The sequence below is a fragment of the Coregonus clupeaformis genome, chromosome 37 (assembly GCF_020615455.1).
Source record: "Coregonus clupeaformis isolate EN_2021a chromosome 37, ASM2061545v1, whole genome shotgun sequence".
Classification (NCBI taxonomy): Eukaryota; Metazoa; Chordata; class Actinopteri; order Salmoniformes; family Salmonidae; genus Coregonus; species Coregonus clupeaformis.
In genome coordinates, this window is record NC_059228.1 from 4,314,639 (window position 1) to 4,327,947 (window position 13,309).

General features: G+C 42.3%; 1 protein-coding gene across 2 annotated transcripts; it reads left to right on the forward strand.

Annotated features, from left to right (window-relative positions):
* Nucleotides 1-206: 206 nt before the first annotated feature.
* On the forward strand, nucleotides 207-13,265 carry LOC121553588 (palmitoyltransferase akr1). Of its 2 annotated transcripts, XM_041866820.2 has the most exons (10): nucleotides 207-492; nucleotides 5,485-5,620; nucleotides 6,061-6,171; nucleotides 7,980-8,112; nucleotides 8,673-8,851; nucleotides 9,099-9,172; nucleotides 9,341-9,503; nucleotides 9,609-9,694; nucleotides 10,011-10,201; nucleotides 12,635-13,265. In XM_041866820.2, exons 1-10 carry the CDS (start codon nucleotides 381-383, stop codon nucleotides 13,109-13,111), a joined length of 1,662 nt encoding a protein of 553 aa, XP_041722754.2. In that variant the 5' UTR covers nucleotides 207-380; the 3' UTR covers nucleotides 13,112-13,265. The 2 variants fall into 2 exon arrangements, with proteins under 2 accessions (XP_041722754.2, XP_041722755.2); XM_041866821.2 differs by lacking the exons at nucleotides 207-492; nucleotides 5,485-5,620 and having other exon boundaries at nucleotides 6,068-6,171; nucleotides 7,985-8,112.
* The last annotated feature ends 44 nt before the right edge of the window (nucleotides 13,266-13,309 follow it).

Below are 13,309 nucleotides of genomic sequence, written 5' to 3' on the forward strand. Positions count from 1 at the left end.
GGACATTCACAAATTAATACCATACGAAACGTAACATATCAAACTAAAAGAGAGTCCCCGATATACGTTCAGAATAATACTAAATGCTTTGCGACCAGGTTGCAGGCATGTTTTATTTCTTGGAACACAAGTCGTGATGAGGAAAATTCTATCCAATCAGAAGCGCTAGGCGGGGTCTGTCCTGCCTACTGCAGTCTAACCTAAAGTGAACGTAGCATACGTGACTGCAGTCAGTTTTAAGACAATAACAAAATCCAGCTACTTAGTAGCCAAGGGTCTTTGCTAAATGAACGTATGATTGTTGTTACAATGTATCGTCTCTGTATGGATATGTTTTTTACATTGACAGAGTGATAGTCAGGCGGCACAGTATTCGCATCATGCTTCCAATGCCTAGGGTCGACGGGGACATTTTTGACTGTATCCAACGAGGAAACATTGATCAGTGTGCACATATCATTCAACATGATCGATCTATCCTCAAAAAGAAAGGTACGTTTATAGGCCTGCCTATACATTTTTGAAGTATGCATTAGCCAACAATTTACTTGTTCACACGTTTGGGGAATTAATGTTATTTTCTATTTAATTTTTCCAAAAGCCTATCATATTGCAGAAGAGCATTTGTGGATACCAAGACTGTTCTCAGGCAGGCCTGGTAGATAGATATTTTCGAGTCGCGTCGGAGACAATTTTAACAAACCCTAACCCTTTTCCTAACCTTAACCTAATTCTCCTAACCTGGCACGTTTCATCTTACCGTCCAAAGAGAATGTGCGCAGCCAGCTATACAATCCTATGTATCCCCGTGAACCGGTTCGTACATAAAACATTGTACATTAAGTCTGCAAAGGTGCCGGTTTCCTCCTTAACTCGATTTAATGGCGAGACAAAAACAGAGAAAATATGCATACCTTATTTATGAAACACCATGCTAGAGTGGCTAATGCTTGTCGCTTGTCATTAGTCCTAACAGTTCCGTTTTGCAACTAAAACAGAGGAAGGGCTGATAAATTGTAAAGGCCCCAGCCACCCAAGCCATAGACCGTTCACTCTGCTACCGTCCGGCAAACGGTACCGGAGCATCAGCTCTCGGACCAACAGGCTCTGAGACAGCTTCTACCCCCAAGCCATGCTGTGCTGTTGTCTTAGGTCTCTCTTTATGTAGATTTGTGGTGTCGTGATGTGTTTTGTCCTACATTTAAATTGTTTATCCCAGCCCCCATCCCCAAAGGAGGCCTTTTGCCTCTTGGTAGGCCGTCATTGTCATTGTAAATAAGAATTTGTTCTTAATTGACTTGCCTAGTTAAATAAAGGTGAACTAAAAAAATAAGGCTGCTAAATAGCGAGACTGCTAAATAGTCAATTAATGGTACCCAAACTATCTGCACTGACTATCTTGTACTGACCCTATGCACACACATTAGACTATACAGTGCATTCGGAAAGTATTCGGACCTCTCGACTTGTTCCTTATTCTAAAATGCATTAAATTGCCCCCCCAATCTACACACAATACCCCATAATGACAAAGCAAAAAAAGTTTTTTAGAAATGTTTGCAAATTTATTAAAAATAAAAAACGCAAATTTTACATTTACATAATATTCAGACCCTTTACTCAGTACTTTGTTGAAGCACTAAATAATGTAATGTGGAAGAAAAATTTAAACAACAAAAAAAAGACTATATTTTGATTACATAAGTACTCAAGACATTTACATTTTAGTAATTTAGCAGACACTCTTATCCAGAGCGACTTACAGTTAGTGAATGCATACATTTTTTAAATTTATTTTTTTCATACTGGTCCCCCGTGGGAAACGAACCCACAACCCTGGCATTGCAAACACCATGCTCTACCAACTGAGCTACACGGGACTAGACCTGAGTCAATACATGTTACAATCACCTTTTGCAGCGATTACAGCTGTGAGTAGTTCTGGGTAAGTCTCTAAGAGCTTTGCACAGCTGGATTGTACAATATTTGCACATTATTCTTTTTAAAAATTCTTCAAGCTCTGTCAAGTTGGTTGTTGATCATTGCTAGACAGCCATTTTCAAGTCTTGCCTTAGGTTTGCAAGCCAATTTAATTCAAACTGTAACTAGGCCACTCAGGAACATTCAATGTTGTCTTGGTAAGCAACTCCAGTGTGTATTTGGCCTTGCATTTTAGATTATTGTCCAGCTGAAAGGTGAATTTCTCTCATAGTGTCTGTTGGAAAGTAGACTGAACCAGGTTTTCCTCTAGGATATTACCTGTGTTTAGCTCTATTCCGTTTAGTTTAATCCCAAAAAACTCGCTAGACCTTGCTGACGACAAGCAAACCCATAACATGATGCAGCCACCACCATGCTTGAAAATATGAAGAGTGGCACTCAGTGATGTGTTGTGGTTGGATTTGCCCCAAACATAACGCTTTGTACTCAAGTTCATTTCTTTGCCACATTTTTTGCAGTTTTACTTTAGTACATTATTGCAAACAGGATGCATGTTTTGGAATATATTTTTGAAAATTCTGTACAGGCCTCCTTCTTTTCACTCTGTCATTTAGGCTAGTATTGCGGAGTAACAACAATGTTGTTGATCCATCCTCAGTTTTCACCTATTACAGCCATTAAACTGTAACTGTTTTAAAGTCACCATTGGCCTCACGGTGAAATCATTGAGCGGTTTCCTTCCTCTCTGGCAACTGACTTAGGAAGGATGCCTTTATCTTTGTAGAGACTAGGTGTATTGATACACCATCCAAAATGTAATTAATAACTTCACCATGCTCAAAGGGATTTTCAGTGTCAGCTTTTTTTAGCCATCTACCAATAGGTGCCTTTCTTTGCGAGGCATTGGAAAACCTCCTTGGTCTTTGTGGTTGAAATTCACTGCTCGACAGAGGGACCTTACAGATAATTGTATGTGTGGGATACAGAGATGAGGTAGTCATTCAAAAGTCATGTTTACATTTACGTCATTTAGCAGATGCTCTTATCCAGAGCGACTTACAGTTAGTGACTGCATACATTATTTATTTTTATACTGGCCCCCCATGGGAATCGAACCCACAACCCTGGCATTGCAAACACCATGCTCTACAAACATCCCTGCCGTCAATTCCCTCCCCTACCCTGGACAACGCTGGGCCAATTGTGCACCGCCCCATGGTTCTCCAGGTCGCGGCCGGCTACGACAAAGCCTGGATTCGAACCAGGATCTCTAGTGGCACAGCTAGCACTGCGATGCAGTGCCTTAGACCACTGCGCCACTCGGGAGTGGAAGGCCCTTTCCTGTTTCAGCATGACAATGCCCCCATGCAGAAATGGTTTGTTGAGATCGTTGTGGAAGAACTTGACTGGCCTGCACAGAGCCCTGACCTCAACCCCATCGAACACCTTTGGGATGAATTGGAACACCGACTATGAGCCAGGCCTAATCGCCCAACATCAGAGCCCAACCTCACTAATGCTCTTGTGGCTGAATGGAAGCAAATCCCTGCAGCAATATACCAACATCTAGTGGAAAGCCTTCCAGAAGAGTGGAGGCTGTTATAGCAGCAAAGGGGGGACCAATTCCATATTAATGCACATGATTATGGAATGAGATGTTCGACGAGCAGGTGTCCACATACTTTTGGTCATGTAGTGTAGCTCCATTCTTGTGTATTTTTTTGTATTCCTTGTGTTACTATTTTAGTTACTCTGCATCGTTGGGAAGGGCTCATAAGCAAGCATTTCACTGTTAAGTCTACACCAGTTATATTCGGAGCTTGTGACAAATAAAACTAGATTTAAATTTAATTTGAGTTTCTATTGGACAAATTCAGGAAGGTCCATCCACATTTTGTTCCGTTTCAAAATGTTTTGCAACAGATTCGGCATAATAATAATAATAATAATAATAATATAATAATAATAATAATAATATGCCATAATGAATACACCCCTGGTCTGACAATTTCAAAATAAAAGTTGTGCTTACTGAACAAACAGTTTTTAATGACATGCATTGGATTTGTTGGCATGAACTCGTTTACAAAGCAATCATTACATTAATTGCATATTGCATCTGGGGTGAAAAAATACATGTATTCTACTTAAAGATATATGGTGTGTATAAATCCGAAGAGGGTGGCCAGCTCCTGGGGGAACTGTGGGGGGGATCTTGGAGGGCTGGTGGCCTGGCGGTTGGAAGCTTGGGTCGGTGGCTGATGGGTTGCTGGTTCGGGTCCCCGTTTTTGACCTTATGGGTGATCTGTCGACGTGCCCTTGAGCAGGGCGTTGACCCTGGTTGCTTCTGTGGGTCGCTCTGGATGGCAGTCTGTTAGATTACTAATGTGATGTAGATGTTGAGTGGCTTCACTGCAAATAGGTTGTATGTTTTCAATATAAAAGAAATTCTGCTTGTTCAGTAAGCATACGTTTTATTTCGAAACTATCAGACCAGGGGTGAAAAAACAAACTGCTGCAGCCTGATTGGCTTAACGCGGTACGCAACATCCGGGACTAGCATTAGCCACTGGTGTTTCCTAAAGAAAGTACGCATATTTTCCCCTTTTCTCCCGCCTTCTTGAGTTGAGGAGGAAACCGACTTTGGGCTAACCAAACTGTAGCCTATTCTAAGGGCACTTCTGGGTAGTGTGCCTAAATTATCATACCGTTATTCTTACCTTCTGTAAGTAAATTCTGAATAATAAGCATGTCAGAGACGGTCAGACTGAAATGTCTGTCGTCAGAGCTTTTCCACAAGCCTTTTTCACCCAGCTATCGCTTTGCAGCATCAAATATGCATGAGCAAATTGCTTTGTTACAGGCAGCAGATATTGATTTATATAATGTGTTAAAACCAATCTTACTATCTTATCACTACTGGCCATATTCGGCCTAGTTTAAAATCATACAAAATGTAAGTTTCAGAGTCCCATCACAGTTCCAGAATGCATCACCACTCACTGTTCTTAAATGACTGCTGAAAGCTGACTGCTGATGTCTCCCTGTTGGGATTTTGTCATGTTGAGAGAGGGACCCCAAACCCTGTCTGTTTTAGAGAGAGACCCCTAACCCTGTCTGTTTTAGAGAGAGACCCCTAACCCTGTCTGTTTTAGAGAGAGACCCCTAACCCTGTCTGTTTTAGAGAGAGACCCCTAACCCTGTCTGTTTTAGAGAGGGACCCCTAACCCTGTCTGTTTTAGAGAGAGACCCCTAACCCTGTCTGTTTTAGAGAGAGACCCCTAACCCTGTCTGTTTTATCAGTTATCTGAGATGAGTAGTTAATCAGTCTATCCTTTCAGACACTCACATCTCCTGTGACAGTGTGACATGAAGTCACAGCAGCTAAAATCAGTGGTAAAGAGACAATAGTAGGCCTACTGCTCTTTGGGTGGTTAGGTTGAAAGTGACAATATCTCAAAGTAATACAATGAATGTGATCATTTACAGTTATAGCACCCTAATCATCTTTGTGTGTCGGTCTGTATCTGTGTCTGTGTGTAGGTTGGAGTGATTTCACCCCTCTCCACTTTGCAGCCCTCAATGGTAACCGTTCAATAGTTAACCTGTTGCTAAGCAATGGAGCTGACCCCAACCTGACCTGTGATGCAGGAATGACGGCCTTCCATTTAGCATGCAGGTCAGTAACACTACCTGTCTCCTACCACGTCAGTATCTGCAGATTTTAATGGACTGAATTGGTCCCCCTATCCAGTCCGATTAGATCTGTGGAAAGGGACTAGGGGAAGAGCGTTGGGCCCCTGGAGCATCTATAAATGCCCCTGTCTCTCCCTCTTCTCCCTGAAGTGTGCACTCATACACTCCCCCTCATGGATGGAAAAGGAATGTACTGGTGTAAGAAATATGGTGGAACCTCTCTCCAGCCTGTACTTACATCAATCCAATGCTTTGACATCCTTGAGGGGGAGTGAACAAGTGTAAATCAAATCAAATTGTATTGGTAGCATACACGTATTTAGCAGATGTTATTGCGGGTGTAGCGAAAAGCTCCAAGCACTAGCAAAGAAGGGGGAGAAATGGAATTATACTATTAATGCGGTAATGTCTGTGTCTCTCCAGGCATGGTAATGTATATGTGATGCACCAGATGATGCAGCATGGAGCTGATCTACGCATGGTAGACCATCAGGGCAAAACCGCCCTACACCATGGAGTGTCTGGAGGCAACATGTAAGGACACACACACACACACACATAGCTACATAATATTACACACATATATATATATATATATATATATATATATATATATATATATATATATACAGTACCAGTCAAAAGTTTGGACACAACTACACATTCCAGGGTTTTTCTTTATTTTTTACTATTTTCTACATTGTAGAATAATAGTGAAGACATCAACACTATGAAATAACACATGGAATCATGTAGTAACCAAAAAAGTTTTAAACAAATCAAGATATATTTTATATTTGAGATTCTTCAAAGTAGCCACCCTTTGCCTTGATGACAGCTTTGCACACTTGGCATTCTCTCAACCAGCTTCATAAGGTAGTCATCTGGAATGCATTTCAATTAACAGGTGTGTCTTGTTAAAAGTTAATTTGTGGAATTTCTTTCCTTCTTAATGCGTTTGAGCCAATCAGTTGTGTTGTGACAAGGTAGGGGTGGTATACAAAATATAGCCCTATACAGAAGATAGTCCTCTGTAGCTCAATTGGTAGAGCATGGCGCTTGTAACGCCAGGGTAGTGGGTTTGATCCCCGGGACCACCCATATGTTAAAATGTATGCATACATGACTGTTAGTCGCTTTGGATAAAAGCGTCTGCTAAATGGTATATTATATTATTATGGTAAGAACAGCTCAAATAAGCAAAGACAAACGACAGTCCATCATTACTTTAAGGCATGAAGGTCATTCTATCCGGAAAATTTGAAGAACCTTGAACGTTTCTTAAAGTGCAGTCGCAAAAACCATAAAGCGCTATGATGAAACTGGCTCTCATGAGGACCGCCACAGGAAAGGAAGACCCAGAGTTACCTCTGCTGCGGAGGATAAGTTCTTTAGAGTTACCGGCCTCAGATTGCAGCCCAAATAAATGCTTCACAGAGTTTAAGTAACAGACACATCTCTACATCAACTGTTCAGAGGAGACTGCGTGAATCAGGCCTTCATGGTCGAATTGCTGCAAAGAAACCACTACTAAAGGACACCAATAAGAAGAAGAGACTTGCTTGGGCCAAGAAACACAAGCAATGGACATTAGACCGGTGGAAATCTGTCCTTTGGTCTGATGAGTCCAAATTTGAGATTTTTGGTTCCAACCGCCGTGTCTTTGTGAAACACAGAGGAGGTGAACGGATGATCTCTGCATGTGTGGTTCCCACCGTGAAGCATGGAGGAGGAGGTGTGATGGTGCTTTGCTGGTGACACTGTCTTTGATTTATTTAGAATTCAAGGCACACTTAACAAGCATGGCTACCACAGCATTCTGCAGCGATACGCAATCCCATCTGGTTTGCTCTTAGTGGGACTATCATTTGTTTTTCAACAGGAAAATGACCCAACACACCTCCAGGCTGTGTAAGGGCTAATTGACCAATAAGGCTGATGGAGTGCTGCATCAGATGACCTGGCCTCCACAATCCTCCGACCTCAACCCAATTGAAATGGTTTGGGATGAGTTGGACCGCAGAGTGAAGGAAAAGCAGCCAACAAGTGCTCAGCATATGTGGGAACTCCTTCAAGACTTTTGGAAAAGCATTCCAGGGTGGCTACTTTGAAGAATCTCATATTAAATATATTTTGATATGTTTAACACTTTTTTGGTTACTACATGATTCCATATGTGTTATTTCATAGTTTTGATGTCTTCACTATTATTCTACAATGTAAAAATTAAGAAAATCCCTGAAATGAGTAGGTGTGTCCATATGCATGTACACACACACACACTCACACACACATAAACCTACACACAACTACTCACTCTTACCCTGCGTCGTGTCTCCAAGTGTAGCGATGCAGTACCTGTGGGAGACGGGAATGTTCAGGTGGTGTGATGGAGACATGTACCATGTTACACCTCTACACCTGGCTGCTGATGCAGGCAACACTGAGGTCGTCCGCTACCTGCTCCGAAACAAGGTGAGATGTACACACTTACTTGCTTAGAACGTAAGTCTTATGATGACTTCCATGTTCCACTTCTATTGGGGAGTTTCGATATGGAGTTTACCTTACAGACTACAGTTCCTCAAGTCACATTATCTGTTACAAACGGGGCATGTAAAGTCCTGAGGTGCGTCACAATAATATCTCCTTTCTCCTGAACTTCCCACAAATGTAAAAGCATTGAATTAGTGGAGGCATAGCCCCGTGTAGCTCAGTTGGTAGAGCGTGGCGCTTGCAATGCCAGGGTTGTGGGTTCGATTCCCACGGGGGCCAGTATGAAAATGTATGCACTCACTAACTGTGAGTCGCTCTGGATAAGAGCGTCTGCTAAATGACTAAAATGTAAATGTAAAAATAGCCAAGTGGGAGTTCCACCAAATTTCCAGTCATGTCCTTTCAAATCGTTGAAGGGAGGTGAACAACTGCACAATCTCTGTAACATGCGGTCCTTGCTGGAGCGCTCGGCTGCAGTATCCTTCAACTTTGTAGGATTGCTGCCGCACTATTTAAAATATGTTTTGTGTGTGTGTCAGAGGTGTATGGTGGAGACTGTGGACGAGGATGGGTTGACGGCGGTCCATGTGGCATCAGAGAGAGGCTGTGTAGAGATGTGTTGGACGCTGCTACAGAGATCAGGCTTCAGGATACTACACTTGAAGACCTACAGCGGACACACACCTCTGGACCTCTGCAGGCAGGGAAGGACATTCAGGTGGGTCCCAATAGCTCTAACCTTTACCTGGGTATTCATTAGGCACAAAACGGAGGAAAACAGACAAAAACAGGGAGGGACTAATCTGGACTGAACTTTCTTTTTTCTTTTCAGGTGCGAAACGTTTTAAAACGTTTTCCATTGTGTGACCTAATAAATACAACCCAGGAATATATCACACTGTCACCCTCTTCTGTCCCATTGCCATACCACCATCATTTTCTGTGTTGGGGTTGTATTTCCACAGACATCTGCAGCTGAGCAAACTACTGACCCGCTACATGAAGGAGCCACCCTTCAGCAAACCCGACGAGTCCCACCGTAGGTGCTATGCCTTTAGTCTCTAATGAGGCTGTGATAAGTTTAACTGTAATGAACATTGTGTGACATCGAATCATGTTTCTGTGTATAATTGTTTCTGTGTGTGCGTGTATCCGTGCATGCGTGGATCTCTGTGTGTGTTTTTTGTGTGTGTGTATGTACGTCCAGTCCTGTACTACTGGACGTTATTCTACCCGTGTCTGATCGGAGGAGTGATTCTGATTATCGCAACGATGTTGGGGGGCTACGGAGGGATAACGTGCGCCGTGCTCTTCCCTTGGCTGGCCAGGAGTATCTTCTCCCAGTTCCACCGCATGACCACCTACCAGAGGTACAGACTGTGTGTCTGTGTGTGTGTGTGTGTGTCTGCATTATACAGTATATTCATCCATTGTATTGTTATTTTTTCCATTACCTGTCCTGTGTTGTGTTGCAGGTTGGCCAACCCCGTCTACCTAGGGACTATGATAGCTGGACTGTTCCACTCTCTAGTCTGCTTCTACTACAGAATACTGCCGCCAAATATCCTTTATATCACAGTGATACTGTACTGCCTAATATTGTGTACTGCCTAATTCTATTACAATAACGTATATACTTTTTTTTAAAGGAATGTTGTATTGTCACATACACAGGATAGGGAAGGCCTGATAAAGAAAAGTGGCTTCAACCACATCAAATTGCAAACCTTGCTAGTGACTGTAGTTCCTGGAGATTGTGGTTGACTATTTTGTAGCTGAACAATGATGAATATACTTTACACTGACTATCCATCATACATTATATGTATGTAGCCGACATGTAGTATATTGTTGGTTGAGCCTTAACCTGCTGTGACGCTTGTGGGGGGATGGTGTTCTGGGTAATGTGTCGCTGGTCCAGTTCTCTGTGGTTTTGGCCCTGTTCTGGAGGGTTCTAACCCAGGATCCTGGGGAGCTGGGACCGGGAGACGCAGATCCTCGCTACTCCTCCATAGCAGACCTGCTGGAGAAAAAACAGAATCCTCAGAGGTTCTGCATCTACTGTGAGGTGAGGAGAACCAATCCATCCATCAATCAATCAATCTTTATTATGAGTTAAGAAAAGACAGAGTTGTTTAAGTTAGTGATGCAGCTGAGATTTGAGTTGTGGCGAGAAATACGTTTATCCTGCCCTCCTTTTGTCATGGTATTATAGTGGTGATTATAGTTGATTGGGCAATGCATGTTAAATTGATTTTTTTCCTCCTCTTTTTTTCATCAATCCTCCATATTCCCGAACAAAACTGTGCACATCCACAGAGAACTACATTTCCTAAATGCTAAATGCTCACCAAACAGCGCCTCGATCCATTCAGCAGTTTTCTTTATCTAGTTTACTCAACTTTGGCAAACGTGTTGAGACAACAAAGGAATCTATGTACCCAGAACTTTCCTGCCCCAAAGTTGAGTAAACAGCTGATTGCCTTGATTGTTTAAAGTTGACTCAACTTAAAAAAATATATGTTTTACAGTGAATGCACATCAATAGCAGTAGCATTACATTTACGTAGACGCTCTTATCCAGAGCGACTTACAGGAGCAATTAGGGTTAAGTGCCTTGCTCAAGGGCACATCGACAGATTTTCACCTAATCGGCTCAGGGATTAGAACCAGCGACCTTTCGGTTACTGGCACAACGATCTTAACCACTAAGCTACCACTAAGCTACCTGCCGCCCCAGTAGCAGATGTAATAAGCTGAGTTTGCTGTACATTTTTTGTTCATATGTTAAATTTAGTGTTGCTTATTTGAATTTCCTGTATTTTTTGGGATTGTCACTTAAAACCAGGGGTTGGAACCAAAATTATTTTCCAATCGTTTCATTCTGAACAGAACCATCATTTTTTTTGTTCCGTTCCACTGTTTCCGACCAGCAAAATAAAGTTCTGAACCGTTTTGAACCAAAACATAGTAGCGGTTTATATCATTCCTTTCTGTTCCTTTTTAAACATCTGAAAACGAAAAAATGTTGGTACATTTAGCTAGACAGTAAATTACTTAACCAATGGATAGAACAGCTTGCTATGGAGCGGGCAAGCTATGTAGCTACATGCATTGGACAGACAAGGGGTGTAGGGTGCGAGATGCAACTTAAATTTCGAGGGTGAAGAGAGCGATGGGCATGAAGCGCTGGTCATCTTGTTGTTATGACATGCATTATCTGAATAAGGCCCACAGAATTATACCTACGGAGGAGTGGCTTCTATTAAGGAACTTTGAATGTCTTTGAACTTCAGAGAGTAGGCTTAACTAACGTTGGACCAGAGCTGGCCCTTGATCAGTTCCATTACCTAGACCAGAGCTTGCTAGCTAGCAAACACACTTGTGTGTGCAGAGCGGCACCAGAATTAAAATAAAAACACGTCTTACCTTTTTGTAGTTAATAAATCCAACACGAAACGTGATAACTATAGTATCTGTAACTAGCATTGAAAAAGTAAATCCAAATCTCTCCCTAATTTCTGAATCATGCTTGTAACGTCAGTAGCTACCGTAGACTGTGCTTCGGAGGGAGGGGAGAGGCAGATAGCCTACACACACACACAGGCAATGATTTTCAACTGGCAAGCAGGCAGACACTGGAATAAGTTTCTGAGTGACAGCGAGGGCTTTGCATAGGCACTTTGTTGCGTTTTTTGTGGGACTGAAAAAAAATGCCCAGAACGTACAAGAAAGTTATAAACTGGTTCCTATGCTTTTAAAATAACGGTTCTATTACGGATTAGTATAGATCACTTTCGTTCTGGTTCTGTTCCTCGAAAAATGTCAGTGCTTTTCCCTGAACCGGTTCCAACCCCTGCTTAAAACATAGTTTTTGTATTTATGATATGATTTATAGAAGTGCATAGATGCGGTAAAAAGATCAATCGAACTCGAACAAAACAATGGAATTGCCATGGAAACGTGTGGGGAAAAGGGCCATGGGGGAAAGATTCCGAGTCTCCTCATTGCCCTCCAGCAAAATTAGCCTCCATTTAGGCTGTTGTTTATATGTGTATTTCACACTATGTTGAGGTAAAAAGCGGAGTAAAATGTTGGTATGGATGTCAACCCCAACACATGTTTATGTCATCATTACCAATCAACTGCATTACAGTTAAAAACGACTGACCACCACCACCGATTTATCCGAACTGGAATTAGCATTTAGCAGTCACTTCTTCTAAACCTGAAAAGGGACAACTTCTACATTTTAATGCACGAAAACAGCCAAATATATCCAAATATAACTTCATTAACCACATTGTGGGCCTGTTTAAAATACATAAATCATGACGGATTTGACGAATATCCACTTTGTTAGATCAAATTTGCTATATGTGCACCAATCTGGTCAATGGAACGTCTGTGTTCCATTGACTCCTTTACCACATCTATCCCTTCTGAAGTTAACCTCTCAAACAGAAACAGTGTTTCTCACTGCTATTCCCCCTCTCTCTAGTTGTTCCAGCCGGACCATACTAAACACTGTAAGTTGTGTGATGTGTGTGTGAGGGATTACGACCACCACTGCCTGTTCCTGAACCGCTGCATTGGTAGGGGAAACCATCGCCTCTTCATCAGCTTCATCCTCTCCATGGCCGCAGCACACCTCCTTTTCGTTGCTGCGGCAACTTACCACCTGTATGTGGTGGTGGTGTCCCTTGAGGACCAGTCGTTGGTTAGGGCAGTAGCTGCACAGTTCTGGGTGGTCACATTGACGATAATGAACGCTCTGACAATCCTTTGGGAGGCTTGGCTGTTGACGGAACAGTTTGACGCCATCGCCATGGGGACTACGACCTACTTCAAACCTACCTGCGAGACTCGGCAACGGTCACTAGGACACCGCTGGACAACGTTTTTTACCTTCCTATTGGAGGGGAGGAGACGGTTAGATTATGGACAGACGGGGGACAATATCTCCATAGAAATTTAGACAATATGGACTCTAAAACCTGTGGTGTGATGAAGAACAATGTACAGTGCCTTCGGAAATAATTCAGAACCCTTGAATTTGTCCGCATTTTGTTACGTTACAGCCTTATTCTAAAATGTATTTAAAAAATAAATCCTCAGCAATCTACACACAATACCCCATAATGGCAAAGCGAAAACAGGTTTTTAGACATTTTTG

Excerpts from the sequence above, each read along its gene's own strand:
- LOC121553588 (XM_041866820.2), top strand. The coding sequence starts at position 381 with ATGCTTCCAATGCCTAGGGTCGACGGGGACATTTTTGACTGTATCCAA. Across the intron at positions 5,621-6,060 it reads GCCTTCCATTTAGCATGCAG|GCATGGTAATGTATATGTGA; the intron begins GTCAGTAACACT and ends GTGTCTCTCCAG. Across the intron at positions 6,172-7,979 it reads GGAGTGTCTGGAGGCAACAT|TGTAGCGATGCAGTACCTGT; the intron begins GTAAGGACACAC and ends CGTGTCTCCAAG.